General features: G+C 39.5%; 1 protein-coding gene across 2 annotated transcripts in view; it reads left to right on the plus strand.

The window, feature by feature from the left end:
• Positions 1–22,778, plus strand: part of furinb (furin (paired basic amino acid cleaving enzyme) b) — a 70,842-nt gene that overhangs the window by 2,551 nt on the left and 45,513 nt on the right. Inside the window, exon 2 of one of the 2 annotated variants that reach the window (XM_088298825.1) lies at positions 3,067–3,338. In XM_088298825.1, the coding sequence (XP_088154951.1) occupies positions 3,165–3,338 (174 nt within the window). In that variant the 5' untranslated portion in view covers positions 3,067–3,164. Of the gene's footprint in view, positions 1–3,066; positions 3,339–22,408; positions 22,506–22,778 lie in introns of those variants that run through there. The other variant, XM_088298826.1, reaches the window with a different exon arrangement.

Genomic DNA, 22,778 nt, shown 5'->3' on the forward strand with positions numbered 1-22,778 from the left:
TGGAACCGAGCCATATTCAAATTCTGTATTTTGTGAGTGGATAAGTCACCATTCCACTGACCTACAACTGACCTGCAGGTCATTTAGCAGAAATGATTAAAATGTTGAAATCCTGTGTTCACATATCACTGTGAGCATTGTGTTTGAAATCTGCAGATAGGGATTACATTCTTTGATTTGGAAATGTAATGTGCTCATGATGAACTAAATTAAATTGTTTTTTAGCAGCGGATCAGTATTTTACAAGTTTGGTTTCAACAACCCCCAGAGTTTCACAGAAATAGCACATCATTAGTTTTATCATAACAGATAGTTTATTACTACTGCATTTTGACAGGCTACGCAATATTCCGCAATTTTCTATTTTCGCTTCAGTTCAATGTTTGATTGTTAAGTGACATCTTAGCTTACTGACTTTGAATATTGCTGATTAGACAGTCAATGCTTTTTTTTAGCTGCAATGCATATTTTGTGTTTTATTTTAACTACATGAAGACCGCAAGGGGGCGGCACGGTGGCCGACGGGTTAGCACGATGGCCTCACAGTGAGAGACAGCATCGGGCGTGGGTTCGATCCCGGCTCCGGCCATCCTGTGTGGAGTTTGCATGTTCTCCCCGTGCTTGCGTGGGTTTTCTCCGGGTACTCCGGTTTCCTCCCACATTCCAAAAACATGCATGGCAGGCCGATTGAACACTCTAAATTGCCCCTAGGTATGAGTGTGAGCGCGGATGGTTGTTCGTCTCTGTGTGCCCTGCAATTGGCTGGCAACCAGTTCAGGGTGTCCCCCGGCTACTGGCCGAAGATAGCTGGGATAGGCTCCAGCACCCCCCGCGACCCTAGTGAGGAGAAGCGGTACAGATGATGGATGGATGGATGGATGGAAGACCGCAAGGGTCGATCAAAGACTTTGGATGAGATCAATCTAGCTCAAGGGCTGTACTTTGTCGAGGTCTGTTCTGGCATGTTATTAAATTTGGCCAAGCCACAAGCTTGAGCCCAGTAATTCCCAGATAATATGAGTTTTGTCGCACTCGCATGCCCTGAGAGATCATCAGAGATATCGGCGGGGATGGCGCTACACAGGGGCTAAGGGGCGCTTTAGCCCTCTCAGAAATTTGGGTAACCTTGGTTACACCATTCCAGCATTTTATTTGATATCCTAAATTATATTTATACTTTTTTTCTCGCAAAACATGTGTTGGTGAAGCCCCTTTTTGCGCCGGGAGAGAAAATATGCAGTTGTGCCTGCATGGGAAATGTGCAATTTCTCTTAATTTGTCAGAAAATTATCATTCATTAATTTCAAATATATCCATGTTCATCTATAAGTGCAAGACACTTAATTATTCCACAGGCAGTGCAATTAAAATGCTCTTCCATTTGATGGCAGAAGGTAGAGTAAATTCACCTATTAAAAGTGATTGACTACCACTGACCTGAACTGACAGTGACAAAATCTTGTCACGGATTGCTCCACTGGATATACCCCAAAAGGTTTCATCTTTTTTGTCCAAAGGGTGGAGAAAGCGACTGGATCAGATCGCAAGACTGTTTGTTCCTTTAGAAGTGGCATAGGAATCAATAAAATAGCATCGGAGTCACTTCACACGGAATAGACTTTGAACCAAACCTCCATTATCGGGTTTGTGGAAGGAGTTTTCTGACAGGTATGAATTGTTTGGTTGTGTTGTCTTTGCGTGATTAAGAAAAACATTGCAGAGCCTGTTTTTCTAGACTACAGAGTGCTATTCCATTTTCACCGTTAAAAAAAAGTAATAAAATGAAAAGAGCAAGTCTGAGCAGCAGGAAGGTCAATTACGTAATTAGCTGGCCCTCTATGATCACATTAACCTTGTCTGAATTCCTCCCATGTTTATTTTTAATCAACTTACCTTTTGAATTGTAAAAGTCAGACTGTGTTCAGTCTCCATTTGAAGCAACTTAACTCCTGTAACATTATCTTTTTGACAGACACTTAATACATTCAGTGGACAAGCCTGTTTTCTCAGTCGCTCTTGCTTGGTCATGACAAGTCAAGGTTTGAAAAGTAGTTGTAGCATCTCAGGAGGCTCCATCTTTTGCCACCCTGGAAGTACAGGTGATGTTGTAATTTCTTGTTATCATACCTAGGATTTTTACATCACTCATTAAATTAATTAATGTAAAAAATAACAGGAATGGCCAAGAAACTTTTAAGAAGGAGAACACGTTGGAAAAGTGTTTTTTTTATTTTCACAACTGCAGATTTCAATATTATAAATTACTCCGATGAAACCGGGGCTTTCATCAAGGTGGACAGAATTAAGCGTTCCAAATACCTGTCGTTGTCCCAAAACCTGCAGGCTTCTAGAAGCCCAAAAAAGTCAGGAAAAACCTACTCGAACACCTGAACTTCATTTGGAGTTAATCAGAACCACTTTATAGGGTGAGTAATTTCTCTCGCTCTTGTTTTTTTTCTTTCCACAAAAACCTGTAATTTGAACATGGACGTGTAGACTTTTTACGTCCACTGTAAACGAGTGAATTCTGCCAAGAACGGGCACATATCCAGCAAGAATTATGACAGAAGCTTCTTGATGGCCACTTAAAGTGTTTAATCAAGGTGAAACATTTAATCGGATATTACTGGGGCTGTACTGTACGTAGACACTAAAATTTCTCCTCTGGGATCAATAAAGTGTTCATGATTACAAGTATAAAATATTTTAGCCTATTCAAATTCAAAACAGCGTGGACTACAGGACATCCTAATTGAATTGTGTAAAATGTGTACTGCAATAAAAAAATACCAGTTACTCAAACTTGTTAACCCTATTCTTGTTAATTGAAATAATTAAAGATCTACATTTTCTTATCACCATCATGTGTTAACTATGCTCTACATATTTATTGAAATAGTTGTAAAAAGTAATGTTAAGCTTTACTGCCGACCATGGCCTCATTAATATTGTGGCTGTGCTGTGTAGTTTTTTTAGCTTGGTGTGAGTGGGTAATTCTGACCCAAAAGGGACACCGCTAAGAAAACGTTTGTCTTCATATCTCGCTCTGTGTTCTGCCATCTCTAGGCCACTGTTCTACTTTCGCGCCACAAGGGAGTGCAGCTCCAGTTTGCCTGTGACGCAGTGATAGACCCACAGATACACTGCCCTGTGTTCGACTTTTCATGGATGCCCAGGTGGCTCTGCCGCACTTATGGACAGTCCTTGTCCTGACAGCAGAATTAAATTGGATTGATACTGCAGAGGTCTACACCAATGCTTGGGCTGTCCAGATTAATGGAGGCCCAGAGGAGGCTGACCGCATCGCAAAGGAACACGGTTTCATCAACCAAGGCAATGTGAGTTGGACATACAATACACTGTATCTGCGTGTGCTTGGCCTTGTTCTCAAAATGTTGCTCTCATGTGTGATTGTCCAAACACTCCATGTGACACTAACTCCATTCATGTTAGAATTTGCTCTACACCAAAAACGCGTTGCTCGCTACACATCTTTTAGCCCCGGCTTTGTTTACTTTGCTTGATCATGTAAACCTTTTATATTGATGAAGTGCATAAAAAAGTATTGTTCCTCTTTTAGCACATGATAAATGCCAGGGCACGAGACTTGTTGTCACAAGACTCCCCCCCCCCCCTCAGAAAAAACCCAAACAAACCAAATAAATAAATTAGAAATATAGCATTTTATACTTTATAACACCAGACAGTGATGACATAATTAAATTGGCTTAATTATAAACCGTTTTGTTTTTTTTCTTTCATTTAATTTGGAGCTCATTGTGCTTCTCATTATGGCCTTGGCAGTATAACGGCCAAATCATAAAAAGTTCAGACTTGCTTTCTGACCTGGATGCAGCAGCCAATCATAATGTACTAGAGTCTGTCTGGCAAAGAAAGTTCACTGGGATTCATCTAGTCAATCATTTCAGCGGATAAAGAATACCGTTTTTATGACTGTGGGTGCTGCTATTTTATCTTCCTTGATGTGTTGATGTATCGTTTGCGATCATATACAGTTGACGCCTGTTTTTCACGGGGGATAGAGACCGAGCTGCAACGGCTGATGAATAACAAAAATACATGTATAATTAATTGATAGATATGCAATAGAAAATGTTTTTTTCCCAAAGCCCCAAAAGTCTTAAAAAATGCTACAAAAAAAAACCAGGACAAATGGGAGCAAAAAAATGAAAAACATATGTATGTCACCTGTTTTTTGACTTTGGTAATGTAACATTTACAAGCTGAGCCAGGATTGAGCAACTGTGATGTCATTTAAAGTCACCAGCATATGGCAAAATGGCCGTCCTCTGACATGGATATTAATGGGTGGCATTTGCTGCTTAATTCTTATTCCATGAACGTAATATTAATCTGAAGACCATATTTAGACTAGTGGGGCGACATAGAACATATTCTAAAGAATTATTTAGGGTTGGCTACATTTTGGATCATTTTCATTCTCTGTAATTTCATTTTGTGGGAGTGCCTCTTCTGCCATTGCTTCTCATAGGCACACAAATAAATATTATTTTAGACTGCGGCCACCGAGGGTAGTTGCTGCAGAGGGATGACGTGCTGAATGTGTGACAGCGCAATGATGGTACAGCAGGGGTTATATGAGGGAATACATTTGGCAAGGCTCTTTGAAGCTCGCGGAGAAGAAAGGTCTTAGTCATTTTTCTGTCATCCTCTGTGGTAGTTCTAGCGGGAGGCTGGTGGGAGCTGATGTATAATAGTGGTAATGGGATTTCTATCTCTAATGTGATTATAGGATCATCACAAAGCTGATTATTTGTTCACTTCTGTGCCCAGTAATGCCCAAATGTGTCTTTGTGAATGTATAGTTCGGCTTTTTATAGTTCAGTTTAATTTTTGTTGGCCTGGTTTTGAGGAAGAGAAAGTGTGTTTGTAATTGTTCAGCACCAGGCTTTGTAGAGGGGTAGGTCTAAAAAATATTGAGTTATAAAGTCCAATATTCTGTATTTACTTCTTTTGTGGTGTGGTATCAGTTGACTAGTTTTACTTCATGAGCATTTTATTTTAAAGTATCTGGCCAGCCAAGATGGCCCATTTTTCACTATAACAAGCTCAGTTTATCAATTTTCTGATCAGAAAATTGAAATTAGCTATAATTTTCTTTTTCATCCATTCATTTTGTAGAAATTAGGAAATAAGTGACTTGAAAAACACCTACTTTAAATGAGGAATATGGCCACGCCCTCCTCCGCTCTTTCCATGTTTCAGTGAGTCATTGAAGGGACCGATTTTAAACTCTCTGTTGGAAATCATTGTACTTTCATTGCTTACAACTTCCAAAAATGGTGATCAATTGGCACCAAAATGCTTGTGGACATCCCTACCTATGACCACCTCAACATATCAAAAGGATTAACCTCTCCGTGGCTGATTTATATGAGAATGAGGAAATTTGGAAGTGAGCAGATGCACCGGCAGAGAGACAGATGTGATCCAGAAATGGCTCAGACTAAAAGCACATGCACCGTTCAAGACAGTTCGATGAGGTCTTTATCTGAAATCGATGCACACTCACTCTCACACTGAGTCTGGCGGCTGCAAGTGGTGTCACACAAAGGACGCGACTGCTTGGGAGGCAACTCCACGACATGAAGACGTAAGCTGGCTGGACAGTAAGGCGCAAATGTTGTTATGCTAACGCCTTTTGTTTCAACGGCCTGAAGCTAATTGTTGTTATTAGCCATGCCGTTAGCCTACGGTTAAAAATACATAAAAAAATTCCCGCCTGCTGGCTGTCTGCTGTCAGCTGCCGTCTGCCTCCTTTGAGTTGAAACGTCTTTAGCGTAGCTAAATGTCCGAAATATAACAAGTCGAGGTTCGTGTGCGCATTCATGCTCTTGTCCGCTTCAACATGTGTAAGTGGAGAATCGAAATTCAAATGCACATTACTATTCTTGCCTACTTCTACCTGTGTGTATAAAAGCATCCTGCACAATATTTGGGATTTTTTTTCTATTTAGATCAAATGTGAGGTCATTTGATCATCTCCACACACAAACACGCACGCACAAATTGTAATCGGAGCCTGCCATGACTCTCACCAAGACCTGGAGGGAGGGGATGGGGGCGTGGCCCTAATGCTCATTACCAGGAGCTGCTTTTTAATGCCTTAGTTTTGCATTGATTTCTCCAAAACAAATTGATGAAATAGAAAATGCAAGATCATTTATTTTTCCAGAAAAAAGGATACATAAATTGAGCTTGTTATTGAAAAATGGGCCATTCTGGCTGGATGAGCCCTTTAAACGACTGAGGAAAAAAAGAAACAAGTGGTTGCTAACAACCACATCCCAACAACCAGTTATTTATAATACTTTATACAGTGCAGTGAAAAAAAGTATATGCTCACCACCTGATTTAAAATGACTATTTTTACGCATTGTCATCACACTTAATGATTATTATTATAATTATTATTATTATTATATAATCTCACTAAAATAACCAGTGTTAAATGCTTTTTCTAAATGATGATTTTATTTATTAAGGGGACAAAAGTTCAAAGCCATTTGTTCTTTTGTAAAACACTAATTGCCCATTAAACCTAATAACTGGTTGTGCCACCTTACGCAGCAATTACTGAAATCAAGCAATTGTCATCACTGGTCATGTCTATCCCACTGCTTTGTCACAGTGGAGGGTTTCGACATAAACTGCACGTTTAAGGTCCTACATCCATCATGATTCGATTTCACTCCAGAATTAGATTTGGCCACTTATAAACCTTCATTGTATTATTATTTTTTGTCCATTTTTTTTATTTATTTATTTGAGTCATTCAGTGGTAGACCTGCAGGTAAATTTTGTGTCATTGTCTACTGCATGACCCAAGAGTGCTTGAGGCCCTCGAGTATGCAACTGATGGCCGGACGTCTTTTGATTTTTTTTTTTTTTTTTTGTTCGACAGCGGAATTTCATGACACGGCCACCACCATAAGAGGTCATTTTTTCTGTCATCCTCGGTGGTAGTTCTAGTGGAAGGCTGGTGGGAACTGATTTATAATAGAATAATGGGATTTCTATCTCTAATGTGATTATAGGATCATCACAAAGATGATTATTTGTTCACTTCTGTGCACAGTAATGCCCAAATGTGTCTTTGTGAATGTATAGTTATGCTTTTTCTATTTCAGTTTAATTTTGCCAGACTGATTTTTAGGAAGAGAAAGCATGTTTGTTCAGTACCAGGCTTAGTAAAGATTCTGGAAAAATTATTTCACTGCTAAAGTAGGCTCTTTGGAGAGCTTCTTCAGAAAGGGAAAAGAAAAGATGACAGCTGGGATAGGCTACAGCAAAGCCACGACCCTTGTGAGGATAAGCGGATCGGATATCGATATCGACTGGTATGAAATGCTTTTGTCATGATACACTTTTCAACCACATCACCCAGTTCTTGTCTTTGCCTGGGATGTAACAATATCCAAATATCCCAAATTGATACGATATTTTCATGATATGAACGTCATGATCTGCTAATTAGCATAATATTTTGGGGAGTTTGATGAGATTATAAAAATATGATGCTTAAAAAAAACAACTTATTAATATGGTGGCACTTGGATTTTTTTAACCCATAACTGTATCGGAATAAAAATTTCTAGTAACTCCTGGCTGTCTTGTAGCCTCAATCCCCCCCCCCCACTTCTTTACTATGCCGTTGTATTTTTTTTCCTCCGCAATGTGGCTAAATCATTGGTGGTTCATCTAATTGTTATGTTTTATCTTCCTATCTTTGAATCACAAATCTTGAACAGTCTGGCTCTGGTAAATACCCATATCTCTCTTTACCATACTCGCAGCTGCAATAAAATTGTAATGGTGGCAGCTGCCAGGATTGCATTATGCTGACAGAAATTCAATAATATTTCTCTGCAATGTAATAGTTCAACATCAGAATCAAACTATCCGGCTTTATTCTCCCAGTGCTGTAAAATTGAGCTAACATATTCTTGCTCTGTGGTGCATCGTTATATTCCCAAGGATGTATAAGACCATTGCCAATTCCTCTCAACCTCCGTTTGATCCACCACTTTGCTGGTCAATCGCTCATCTTCTTTCCAGTTCACTTCAAATGACCTGAATGATTTTGTAGCAAAATAAACAAGACTCGCTCTCAGTCTGTGATCTTCAGATAATTTGTCTCTGGCTGCATGGGGCGAGTTGACTTTATAGCTCAGAAATGACAGATGCTTCCAAATGGCTGCAGAGCTATGTATGACAATTTGCTCTTAGTGTAGGCTTGGGAGAGTTGATTATAGTGTTTTTAAAGTTTTTTTTTTCTTTTAACATTCTCAGGCTGAATACATCAGAAAGTGTCATTTCCTTAATTATTCTTAAGTATGCAATAGGTAGAGCCGGGAGGCATGTATTTTTGTGCTTGTGTTTTGCCATTCATTTGTTCAGTTATGAAATAATTTATTTAACGGAGCATCAAAGTATCTCTCGCTCGCTCTCGCGCTCTCCCTCTCTAGCTTTTGTCCCCCCTCGTTCCCCGCCTTGCTCTCGAGCTTGCTTTTGTACCCCCTAGCCTCCATCACATAGTCTTGTTTTCTCTCCAGTTCGTTTGTGTTATGTTAATATCCAAGTTTGTGAGATGTTAATATCCAAGTTTTGCACCAACTCATACACGACAGTATCATGCAGCTCAAAAGCACAATGTCTGCACTTGCAGTATCTGCTGTCTATTCCCAGACGACCGAAGGGAAAAAAGGCAGAGCCAAATAAAAGCTAGGAAATTCTATCTGCTGGAATAAATGTAGAACAAGATTAAAAGAAATGTTTGATTAACTTTTATCTCTTCGACACAAACTTCACAAAACAATGATTGATTAGTGGCGTTTAAGTTTATTTATTCATTCATTTATTATTTTTGTCTACGGTTAAATTTTTAGACTCATCTCTTGATGTGTGCAGTTATTTTTGTCTACAATTACCTTTGAGATCTGCAAAACTCTTAGCTTATGAAAGCTGCTAAATTGCACTTCATTGAATTTTGTTTCCGTGTTTGCAATGACAAAAAGGGATTGCATCTTTATTTTGTATCTTGCTTTTATCTGGTACAATTTATTTGTCAGTCAGTGTGAATGTAAAACATGGACGCATGTAATTTTGAAAATGAATACCGTATGGTACAAATTCATACGAATGTAAAAGATTGCATCATCATCTGTGAAAAATGGCAGATTCCCCCCCCTCCACAGGTTCATTAAAATTGCAAAGCAGAATTTCACAACAACAACAAAAATCATCTTGTATCTTGATAATAAAGAATCGTTAACAGCATGATTTATTTACGTACGCTACTCTGCTTATAGCCTAGTTTATTATTTTTAATTTTGCTTGTGTTTTTGGGACTTATACGGATGATTGACAACCATTTATTTTTTTCTTTTTCAACCTTTGCTTCTTTTCTTCACCAACACTATTAAGCTGCAAGAAATTCCTGCAGAACTCAATGCGTCAAGTGCTTTCTCTCTTGTCTTCATTCCTCCACTCTTTCCCATCTCGTAGAATCTGCTTTCATTTAGTGCTTATCAATTTCAAGAACGTAGACCTTCTCTTGTTGATGCCTCTTGTTGAAATGCAGAATTTCACGATGAACGCACCCTCTCGTAAAACACTTTATTATTATTATATGCTATGACAGAGATCCAACATTTCTTTTAATTATCCATCCATCTTCTTTTGCTCTAGTCACTTGGGCAGTTGTCTAAGCAGTGAAGTCCCGACTGTCCAGTCCAGCTGAGAGACATAGTCTCGCCAATTTGTCCTTGGGCTTCACTTGATCCTCCTGGTGAGACATGCTTAGAATACATCACTAGGGAGAAATACAGTTTTGCCTTACTGACCAAAAACTTGCATTCTCCTTGGTCTGCCTGTATCCATCAGCTGCTTTGAGTCCCAGAGGCCAAAAAGGATCAACAGGAATCCTCCTTCAGCTGGACTGCAAAGTCATTGTCGACCCAGGATTCAGGGATAATTGCCATGACAGGCATCACCACTTTACAACTGCAATTCAGCGTTGGCCGCTTCAGCAATGGAAGCGTGGAATGTGGACTTCTCCCACTCAGTGGAATCAAATTTATTGTTATTGCACATGCACAGGTGCAGAGCAATGAAATTCACTTAATATTTACAAACTGTCATCCAACAGTGCTCAAAAGCATTGACCAACAGAGTAAGACAAAACGGAGAAGCCTGATGGGTTGCCAAAGATGTAATCTCAATTTTCTTAGATGAAAAAGTCAAACTTAAGGGTATCGCGCAGGGTCAGATGTTACAGTCCAGACGCATCGGGCGGCGACTGTTACATCTCCACAGCTCACATGGACTAACACTAGGAAAGTGAGTTGTGTTTTCTGTTGTCTGATTAAGTGACTGTTTTTGTAAGTCTGTGTCCTCGGTCACCAGCCGTCACGCCAAAACACATCCAGTTGCCATGTAAACGACCTCGCCGAGTCCTGCCCAGTGACATGAATCACAATAATTTTAGTAATTTGAGTCTTTGCTCTAGCGCTCTCAATTGCGACCAATTCTTTCAGGCAAGCTGTCAACTGCTCCACGTTGGTATCCAGTTTGTGAAATGTCTAAAAGTCGCATCCAACTTATGATTAAGCTCACTCGCCGCCACAGTGTAAGTGTTGACCACATGCCATAGCCCTTCAAACATGACCAGTAGGTTGCCCATTTCCAATAGTACTGCAAGCAGCTTCTGTCTGCGTCTTCCACATTTTCAATGGACACAATTGACAAACATACAATCTTCAATTTGTTCCAGTAATTCAAAATATTGCTGGCTGCAAACGTTCTGGCCTGACAAGCAGGTTCTCCCTTTACTACTCTTCTTGTCAAAAATGTTTGGTCGATTGCGTTGAGGGCTCAGCTGACCAATTTGATGATTTTTGATTTTCGGTACAAAAATGCAGCGGCGGCCTGGAAGTATAGTTATTGACAAAAGACTACACAGGACTTGGTCAGCAAGCATGGACGCTTAGGGCAAGGAGGGGAGCAGAGTAAAAAGCATCTGCTTTTGTGGAGGAGCAGGACTGTGTGAATATGCCTGGCCTCACCTGAGACTGATACGTATTGGTGTGCTAGGCTGAACTGGCCTCTGTCCCCATCATCAGAGCCAACTCACTGGTAATAGGTTGACAGCTCAAAGTCTATTCTCACCTGAGGATCCAAAACATTTGTCAAGTCTGATGGCATGACCACAAAGTTGACCTCAAAATCATAACATTTCAGCTTACAGTGGGTTGCAATAATATTGATACTCATGAGCAACTCTCAATTTCTCGGCTTAGGACAAAGGAAAAGTGTGTTTCACCTGTTTGCATGAACGGAAATTGCACAAAAAAACTAATCCATCACTGTTTTTCTTCATCACTGCTCTTTCCTATAGATAAATTGCACTAGTTTGTATTTTATTGTTGCAAAAGTATTCACACCAAGGCATCAAGTCATAGTCAAGAAATCGCACACCCTTCCAATCGCTTTGGATAGCCACCAATGAGCTTTGCAAAATGTTGTTTGGGCAGTTTCACCCACTCTTCCTTGCAATACCACTCCAGCTGAGTCAGGTTTCTTGGTGATCTCCAGTGGACGGCAATCTTCAAATCCCGCCACAGGTTTTTATTGGGTTGAGTTACAAGCTATGACTTGGCCAGCGTAGAACCTACACTTGTTTCTCTCTAAGCCATTTTTGTTACCCAAGTTGTATATTTTTGATCGTTATCCTGCTCAAAGGTGAACCTCCTCCCAAGGTTTCGTCTTTTTGTAGACTTTGAGGTTCTTCTTCTGGATATCAATGTATTGATTACATTTATAATTATATTGGTGCGGCATGGTGGCCGACTGGTTAGCACGTTGGCTTCACAGTGCTGAGGTCATTTGATCGATTCCGGCTCCGGCCTTCCTGTGTGGAGTTTGCATGTTCTCTCCCGTGCCAGCGTGGGTTTCCTGCGGGTGCTCCCGTTTCCTCCCACATTCCAAAGACTTACATCATGGGTTAATGAACCTCTCTAAATTGACCCTTGGTGTGCCCTGAGATTGACTGGCGACCAGTTTAGGGTGTCCCCCCCTTCTGCCGGAAGACAGCTGGGATAGGCTCCAGCGCCCCCGCGGCCCTTGTGAGGAGAAGCGGTATAGATAATGGATGCATGGATAACTGTGCATTAACATAAACAAAGGTTTTTTGTTTTTTTTTGTCAATCCTTTGACACGTTTGATTTATCTTTACTTTTAGGTGACAGTCCAAAGAGGAGATTATGTAAACAAAGAATCAAATTTGTTTTATACAGCTAATACTTGTGATCAGACATCAAGCATCATTGCAGTCAAAATGGACTTCGTGAAGAAGGAAACAGGGTTTCTTCTAAAGGTAAAGGATGAGTCAGAGAGCAGACAGTATTACGTTTGTGTGTCGAAGAGATAAAAGTTAATCAAACTGATCTCTTGCACCGAGACAGTATGTACTCTCTTGCTTTAACATTGTCTCGCTTCTTTCAAGTGTCTCCTCTTCGGGGCTTTTTTTAAAGTCTAGTCACGAGGCACTTCTGCTTCTACATTAGTTCACTCACACTCTACTACATAAAAAAACAAACCTGGTGTATTTCCAATTTATTGCCCCTTAGCTTTTGCCTTTATGTAATGGAACGACACTTTAAAAAATACTGAATATTTTTACACGACAACTAAATAGATTAGTATTGAAGATATTCGGATTTTGAACCTGGATTCTCATAAGCATTGAATAAGTCATAAAATGTTTTGATCATCAGCTAAAATGTTCTGTGGTCTAATCTCAAATCTGTTCGTTAACTGTAATTGTTGGTGTGAAAGTATGAAATGCATCACTTTTTTTCTGCCTTGGTTTGTACATTTGTAATACTCAGAAAGTATGAACTGCTCACAACTGTAAGTAAAGATAATGAAAATATAATTACAAGCACCATCAGTCACTGCGACGGTGCTGTTTTCCTCATCCATTTTTGCTTCAGCTGCAATCAATAGTTTCCAATTGAAATAATAATAATAATTTCATTCATTGCAGGACTAAAAGCTATTGTTATAACATTATCCTAAAGGCTGCTGCCATAGGCCACTTTCTGCCTTGAAATTAGATGCAGTTGTTTGCTAAAAACACAACCAGATGGTGATATTAAGTGTGTTCGGTTGAATTTATGAATTTCTGGACCCCTTTGACTTTTGACCTTGAGCCAGAATAATGCAACATAGAGTTGTGTGAAGTTTACCTCTGGGCATTGCGGATACCAACAGATAATGCAGATAGACTTTCTGGTGCAGCTGTTTTGTTTGCCACTTCTAAATTTCACATGTGCTTGCATTTAAACCTACCCAAAAATTTGTGTCCCAAATTAACTTGCCCTTGCCCTTACCCAAATTAAGGGGGGAAACTAACACTTGCTGCAGGTGTCAAAGTTGTAACATGGGAAATTTATACACAAAGGTGGTGCACATTAACACCCACCTCCCCCCACTGTGCCCTCCTACTCTAAAACAAAAATAGGAATTGCCCTTCTAAAATATTTTTTTGCATATGTTCTCATGTGATGTAATGTATATTGTCAATTTTGTTGGTGTCCACTCTCAAAAAGTGTAGTATTGTCTGGATAGTAATTTGATAGTTTGGCATTTCTTTTTCAGACATATTTTTTTTCGTGTAAAGAGAAGTTCCCTTACCTTATTCACATTTTCACTTGTCATACTTTTTTGCTTCAAGAATCATGACGGCTCGCGAGAAGATTCGTCCCATAACGGGCTCGTGTGAGGAACAAGGAAAAGGCAGCAAATAAAAACATGTCTTCCTGATGTTGTTTTGTAATAAAGTAGGTTCGCCAGAAAGTATTTTCCAAAGCAAGTATTTCCCCCCACTCCGCTGTTTTCACAAAGCTCTTGTCTCAGACACACCCAGAAAACATCAGAGATGTTCGACCCATGGTGGGATGGGGTGTAGCTAAATGACGCTACATTCAAATCTTGCTAGCAGCTTGAATATCACCGACTTAACCTTTAATAAAACAGTGGCGCCAAAAGCATTAAGTCGTTGTTCTATATGACACAGTCTAAAAAAAAAAAGAGCAGGAGAACAGCATTGTATTATAGCAGATACTGATCTCAGCGAGAGATATGCAAGTGTGGTACGACTCCTACATTTTTTGCTGAATGGATTTCCTTTTTTTGTGCTGTATGTTTAAAAGTGCTGACAGCATCCATTTTTCTGAGCTAAGCCCTTGAAGTGAAGGTCAGAATACTGAGATGAGGCTGTTTTCCATATATCCTTCCCATGTTCCATCACTGCTGTAAATACACCCACAGTTTCTCTGCCTCCTGTTTTGCATCTACGGAAAGATAAACGAAAATGTCTCTGAAACATCAATCAGACATTCTTTTGAGTGATATTGATTTTCTTCCTACTGGAATAACAAGTATCAGTATGCCCCTTCACGTATATATATTCCAGTCTATCAGCTCACACTCTTAACTTGTGGCAGATGCAGGGAATAGCAATACATATTTTTTTCATGACGGACCCTCGCTTAGAATGTACTGTACTCATGGCAAAGTCTGGAGCCATACATTTAGGGTAGGCAATATCCACGTGAAACATTTCCAAAATTTCAGAAATTGATTACCTGGATCTAAAACGTTCAGTCAACTACAGGGACTTTGCCAAAACCAAACACACTGGACTGGGCTGTAAAGTTAGCAGGTCACATGTCCCACCACCCCAACAGGAGCAGCGACTCCGGTAAGCGTGGATGTGGGGGATTATGCAGTCAATGACTGTTGGTGCAAAAACGCAAAGCCCATCGACAGCAACTGTTCTCTGGCCTTGGAATCACTGTTGGATACACTTACCTTATGAGTTTACCACAGTCATGGTAATTGTATACACACCACTTGAAGTTTATGTTACCTTAGACATGGATGAGTTTCACAACGCAATAAGGAGCCAGTCGAAAGCTTATCTTGATGCAGTGCGCATAATTGTTGGGGAGTTCAATCATGGTGATTTAAAATCAGTCTTTCCCAGGTTTCATCGGCATACTAAAGTGTAACAAGGAATAAGAACATACTCGACAAAGCCAACAGCAACATCCAAAAATATCATAGAGCAATTTTCTTTAACACTTAGACACACTTCAACACAGCCCCGGTCCAAATCCCAGAGTACAACACCTGCAGTCTTCAACCCGCTGCCCAAACAAACAACCATCAGCAGCCCCGTTCCAATTGTCATTAAATCTTTTTGAAACTGGTCTGATGTCACATGTCCTATTTCTATATTTTATCCATATCAGTATGCATACAGACCTCAAAGCTCGACAGAAGACCTCATTGTCGAACAGCAGGGTTGCTGTGTGAGGCTGCCTTTCATTTTCTTTAGATCTTTCTTTACCACAATACTCCAGAGGGGCAGAATGACAATAATATTACATCACATTTGACTCTCTCTCACCACCCGCTGTTCTGTACAGTATATTCCGTTTGAGTGTTTGTCTTTTGCACCAATACCACACTTTGTCAATACAGGTTCTAAACATCGTCTTCATTTGCATATTGCTATGCTTCATTGCTTATGCTCTTTGTCAGATGCACTCATCATGGCGGCATATTTTTTGTCAAGTCTTATGTAGATCCAAACACTACTATAAATTTCTGTTATTACGGTCATCCAAAATGCCTGAAAATGACACTTACTCTATCTTTTTATCCTTTTATTTTCTTGCTTGTTCCCTAATGTAATTTTGTAATGCTTGAAAATTTGAATTAGGAAAGGTTTGTTCTTTTGTTAATTTTGCCTTGTCTCTTTTAATCTTGTACTCTATTTCTCGTCTCTCAGTCCTGTCCCCAGTCTATCAAAGCTTAGTCTGTCTTGCAGTTTACTTTAATTTTGTTGACTCATTTGCTTGTTTTCACTGGTTATATCACATATGAAAGTAAAGATAAATCAAATGTGTCAAAGGATTGACAAAAAAACCCCAATGTTAATGCATAGTTATCCATCCATCGATTATCTGCACCGCTTCTCCTCACTAGAGTCGCTACGGGTGCTGGAGCCTTTCCCAGCTCTCATCGGGCAGTAGGTGGGGTACACCCTGAACTGGTTGCCAGCCAATCGCAGGGCACACAGAGACGAACAACCAAACACCCTCACACTCGTACCTAGGGGCAATTTAGAGTGTCCAATCAACCAATCATGCATGTTTTTGGAATGTGGGAGGAAACCAGAGTACCCGGAGGAAACCCACGCAGGCACGGGGAGAACATGCAAACACCACACAGGAAGACCGGAGCCGGAATCGAACACACAACCTCCGCACTGTGGCCATTGTGCTAACCAGTCGCCCACCGTGCCGCTTAATGCATAGTTAGTGTTAATTAATTTGATAAGCATTTGTCAAAATAAGAAAAAAGCAACTTTCAAGATTTGTCACACACTTTTTCCTCACATGCTGTAATTTCTCCAAAAATAGCCCACTCAATTATACGCACCTAGATTGTGTGAAGAGAAGTTCTCCTACCTTGCTAACAGTTTCTGCTGTCAGCACTTAAGCCTTCTCCAGAGCTGTTGCCGTTTTGTGTGGCGTCACACGAACGAATATGAAGAAGTCTTGGCTTTCCAGCTGGCGTTTCCGAAAACGAGCATTGTAAAAATGGCTACATGTATATGAAAAAGACTTGCTTTAGAAAAACATCTTACCATCCCCTGGACCCACTTTTATACAAAACACATTGACTCAGACCTGTTTGTGGTTATTTCCAGCCATTTTACTTTTTCCTCGCCCTGACTCGTTTTGGGACAAATCATCTATGAGTCCATTGTGATTCTTAGTGAGCATCAAAACTTACTGAACACGCTTGTTGAGACTACATGAGGCTCGCAGGATAAACAAGGCAGTAGAAGGAAGTCCGGCCTGCCAAAACCATGCATGTGGGAGACACAACGGTAATCATCCTTAGTTTCGTGGGGGGGAAATAATGTCAAAACCAACACACCTTTTCTTTTATTCTGTTTCATTCTGACTCCATAGAGAAATTTGCTAGCTTTGGTGCACCAAGATTTTATATGCTGATGTTTTTCTCTTTGTGCATTTAATTTTCGATGAGGCACCATTTTTTGAATATACATATTTATAATTGATAGATTCATTTCTGATAGTAAGGGTGGCACCTGGTGTGGCGAGGCATTTGGTGGGGGATGGCAGCTGCAACTGCTTGTCAACCCGTACATCCGCCGGAGTAAATACTAAATACTCTATTAAGTGTGGTGAGCCACAGTTATTGTCAAGGTAAAATTTTATTTTTTAATAATTATTGTGTGCCTAAAATAATGTATTATTTCTATTGTTATTCTGTAGTAAATTATTATTCAGTATTACTGTTGTCCATCCTTCAAGTTATTTTGTGTTTTATTCAAACTAATCAGGGTAGAAACTATATTGTTTCTAGTGGCGGGCCGTGCATTTCACACCGAGGCCTTCAGTGAAGTCCTAATTATATATATATATGTATATATATATAATTATCAGAAATATGAAATTTATTTCTTGATTATGTTAGGCCAGTACAAAATAAATGCCAAATTTAATATTTTTGTGTCACACATAAAGTGATTGCACCTTATACACATAATAAAGCATGAAAAAAATGTTTTGGTATATTTGACAAAGTAATCATTTTCTGAAGTGACATTCCGCTGAGCGACAAACCCGGACATGTGACCTCAAACCAATGAAATTATGGCAGAGCTCATGATAGAATGTGTATTAAGCCAGTCAGAAATTGACTCAAAAAGCAAAATATCAAACGTATGTGAGGGGATCTAAATAATTGAAGAGTTGGAGGAAGTGCTTGTCGGAATTATGTTCCTTGGACCATACATGCACAAGCGTATTCTTTAAATAAATATAGTACTCAAAATACGGTTGGTCAAGTTTACTTCACACTTTGTCTTTAAAGACTTATTTCTTTTCAGAACATTGGCATATATGTGCATTTAACCCAATGATGAGGAATTTAACACACTTAATGTACACACTTTAATGAAAAATTCCCCAAAAGAGAAAAGTAAAGTAAATTAAGCCAATTACCATCTTGTTGAGGTGATCTGTGTCTCTACTATATGCGTGTGATCTATTTTTCACATAAAATCTCTGCAATGCTCCCACATCATTCATTTGACATTTTCCTCAGCTCGGTTTTTCCTCAGAAACCTTCCCCAGTGAATGCAGCTGAGGCAAGAAGTCTGCAGTTTGAGCTTGGATGTAAACAAATAATTACCCTTTATTTAAAAACATCCAATTATCCTGGATTTTACACCAGTAAAATGAACTTTCCACCCAGGAGTTTCAGATGTATTTTGTCTGAAGATAGCGGCCTGATGGATTGCCGCGTTTGTTTAATTGTGCGTATAAAGTACAAAGCATGGAAAGTTCATCCAAGTATGTCATATGTTTTACTTATCACTGTTTTTTGTAAATGCCCTATAAAAACACATTGCACCAAATAAAAGGCAATTTAGAATCTGACAGTTTGATAATTGCGGAGCTCCACTGTCTGATATTTAAATCTCCAGTGATACAACAGTTGGTCTTTGCATGATCTGTCATGGTAGGGCGCTTCATACGTGGACTAAATTATAACGACTCTTGTTATTGAGTTTCGTACCCAGCAAATTATGTCACTGTTGACACTAAAAAAGAATGAATAACCAAATACAGATTGATATGTGAACACCAGCAGAGAATCTCTTATAAAAATGTCTGTTAAAAAATGCGCATAACCCAAATTGTTTGTAAAAAGGGACGTTTGTAACTTGAGGTTCCATTGAGCTTGTGTGTCGCTAATCACTTTGTCATTGACGCACACTAAACGTATAACCCGGTGCACACACTTCTGACTCAGTCATCCAGCCACTATGAAGTCATTGCCCATGCACAATACACATGAACTGGACCACTTGAATAACTTAACTACAAATGAACACAAAAGTAATATGTTAAAGGAACGTACATTTTAGAGTTAAACATGTTTCCTGACAGTGAATGACTTCCCTCCAAGCTGTTTTTGTGTCATTTGCACAGATTGAAGGAAAATATTTTTCTATTCAGGCACGCCTGCCATGTGTCAGGCGCCCACCTCATTTGCTGCCAGTCTCACATGTAAAATAAATACACGTGTGTGCACTGTGCCGTGCGCACTGCGCTGTGCAAAGTGAAGCGTGAGTCTACTGCTCCTCTGAGAACACATGATCTTGTCTGATCCTGGAAAGGGCTGAAAAAAGGCCACAAATAGGTAGACAGCTATGAGTACCGCTGCTTTAGTATGTATTTATCGATGAATATTTTACAGCCTAGCGCTGTTTTGCTTCATTATAAATGTAAACAAACATATAAAATAATGGGTTCGGTTTTCAGAGTGTTGGATTTTATATAGAAGTCGACTTGAGTTACGACTTTTAAAATACTTCCATCCATTTTCTTTATGTAGTGATTGTCCTTGTTGGTGTCGCAAGTTAGACCCTCAAGTGGTGGCCAGCCTATTGAAAAGAACATTTAGACAAAGATAACGCTCACATCAGTATTGGAACAAATATGCGTCAATGTGGACAGCGAAGGATGCTAATGCTTGCTCATTCTTTATTTGCAGTATCTGCATTAAGCCTGTGACCCAATGACATGACAAACTTTTTCATTTTTCAAAATTCTAGGCTTTCACGCAGCGTCTATCGGTTGTGTTGTAATTTCTGGAGATGAATTTGGTCACTGTAAAACCTACCACTTCTTTTCCATAAGAAGCTCCTTTGTTATTTTGGAAGTGTGTTCTGTGTTATTGCCTTGCTGCATATTGGATCTCACAATTTGTTAGGTTGTATTTTTCTTAAATTTGCAGACAAGGTGTTTTTTTAAGGCCCGCCTTGCTACACAGTGAGTAAGGTGGCCAAAAACGATGCAACTGTTATGCTTTTATATCTCTCTTTTATTTGTCTCCTCTTTCCTTTCTTTGTGATATTGTTATATAGTAGCTTTGTTGACCAGGGCAATCCTTTTCTTCTTGACAGTCGCACGCTGTTGTTTGTGGTTCAATAAAAAAATAATGTAGTCCATACAGTATATTTGGCACCTCAAAAGGTTGTTTCCCCAAAGAATAACAACAGATCTGATTTTTTTCATCGTGAGTTCTTTTGTGTATGCGGGTCATTCAAGTGTGAGTCGGTAACTATAATGTGTTCGTGATTGTCCAGTTTCTCTGCGTGCAGCCGGCCCAAGTTTTATTTTTCTGCAGCCATCATGTGCTTCTGCAGTAAAAATTTAATGAGTCCATCCCAGAAGAAGCCAGGCAAGCCCAAGCCACAACATTATCTCTACAGTTTCACAGATGAGCTTATATGTGTTTTGAATTCATGAACAGATTATTTCTTTATTCAGTCAACAAGTAAAAAAGTAAAACACAGAAACTGGAAGAAAAAATGATATGCGTGTGTGTGTGGGGGTGTGTTTGTATGGGTGTGCCAGCTAGAGATGTGTGCTACAAACAAAAATTCTGATTTGTTACATTGCAAAGTAATCGGGTAGTAGTTAGTAGTAGTTTTAATTGAAATCAAACTGGCGACTTTCTCTCAATGCTTCCAGACGAGGCTTCATGCCTCCAGTCTGGTCAGCCTGCCTACAGCCCCAGGAGGGTCTCCCTTCCTTTTGTCTACGCTTCTTTCTCTTCACACACACATTCGTCCTTTCTGATGTGCCTGTCACATCTTGCATCTCACTCCTCTCTTCTCTCCCTTCCTCATTCCCCTTCTGCTTCTCCTCCTCTGCTCCACTCGGCAGGGAAAGTGAGTCAGTCCCCAGTGACATCCCATGTACATATTGCGATGTTTCCTCATGAAACAAAGACTCTTCTCTTCTGAATCACCATGTAATGATTTATTTCTTTCCATTTACTTTTGCTGTGTTATTATGGTATATTATTGCAGCCTAATTCTGTCAGGTACTCGAATTTGTCGAATATTGCAATAATAAATTCCAATAAAAACAATGCGTACTATACATAATGTACAATACGGTACAAGGAAAGTTAAAAAAGTCACATTGTGTAGGTGTGTAATGTGCCTTGGTCTACTTAAATTCCGATATGTACGGCAATGTCTGTTAGAAAAGTATATGGAAAAAGATCAAAAGAAATGGTTCAGCTACCCGGTCATGGGCGAATGTGTTATGTCTTTGTTATGATACTCACTTATCAAAGCTAATTACTCTCTTTCTGTTTATCTGATATATTCTGCCTACGTTTCATCACAAACGTAAGCATCCTTGCATCGCTTGTCGCTTGTTAGGCCAGTACAAAATAAATGCCAAATTTAATATTTTTGTATCACACATAAAGTGATTGCACCTTATACACATAATAAAGCATGAAAAAAATGTTTTGGTATATTTGACAAAGTAATCATTTTCTGAAGTGACATTCCGCCGAGCGACAAACCCGGACATGTGACCTCAGACCAATGAAATGATGTCTGTGTCACTATGAAAACTAGCTACTCCTGCTATTTTCTTCCTCTAGCTGTCCCAGCTGCCAGTTTCACCAGATGCTCAGCACACCAGCCGGTGAAATAACAATGCCCGGTGGACTATAAACGAACGACTCCACTCATTTGAGTGCTGTGGGACCCGAGGGGCACTCTCGCGTGAAAGTACTCTACTGGACTTCTACAGAATGCCATCATGACCGCTTACACTGACTGCTATTCTCACTACCAATATCCTTGAAAATAAAATAATGAGATGCAATTACTATAGAAATGTTGTAATTGTTATAGTAATTTGTATCTCAAACAGATAAAACTGTTAAAAAAAACTGGGGGGGGGTGGTCATGGATACCAGCAGTTTTAAAAATGGAGCTTCAAGAGGGTGATTTTGGGAGTGCATATTATATTTGAGTACATATACTCAAAAAATAGCGGGAATAAAGATTTTTTTATTTCCGTTTTTTTTTTCTCTCAAGGATTCCGTCCTTGAACATTAGCAACAATGGGGGCTTCATGCATCTCTAGAAATCAAGTTTGAACAAATAGCACTCCCTATGTGGCATTGTAGTGACAGCTGTCTCTCTCTGGCTTGAAAGCCGTGTTACGGCCAACACATTGAAAGAAAGCAACTTTATTGTCAGTTTGTTGGTCCGTATCTTCCATTTCTTTCACTTTTTTTTTTTTTTACCTGTCACGAGAATATTTGACTGGGTTGTCTGTTACTTTGGCGAGTTGGTAGTTAGATAGTAGTAGAGATGGGGGTGTCTGATGACTTTCTTGCTTTGGAGTGGGATATTTTTTTAAAAACGGTGTGAGGTTAAACGGCTCCGATAACGGATGCATGAGTGGGTGCTGTAAATGAGACTAGCTGACTATTCTGCAACAGTAAATAACAGGAATTTTACAGCATATGTAAGTAATGGAATATTGTCATTTTTCCCTTGAACTTCTATTTGGATGCAAACGTTTGAAACGTCTAGCAAAAATATGTACATTTTAGCGAATTAAGTTATGCTGTCGTCCTGACCTTGTATAAATGCTGTAAGTGGCTGAGTGTCCAGCTGCAATGTTGAAAGGTTTCTGTACATACTATGCTCAACTGACATTGTTTTTGCATTTTTGTGTTGTTTATGAATGCTCATGTGATATAACATGGCATTTTTGATTGTCCTTCACCAAAATGTT

The sequence above is a fragment of the Idiotropiscis lumnitzeri genome, chromosome 6 (genome assembly GCF_059441095.1).
Source record: "Idiotropiscis lumnitzeri isolate Australia: NSW breed Sydney's pygmy pipehorse chromosome 6, RoL_Ilum_1.0, whole genome shotgun sequence".
Classification (NCBI taxonomy): domain Eukaryota; kingdom Metazoa; phylum Chordata; class Actinopteri; order Syngnathiformes; family Syngnathidae; genus Idiotropiscis; species Idiotropiscis lumnitzeri.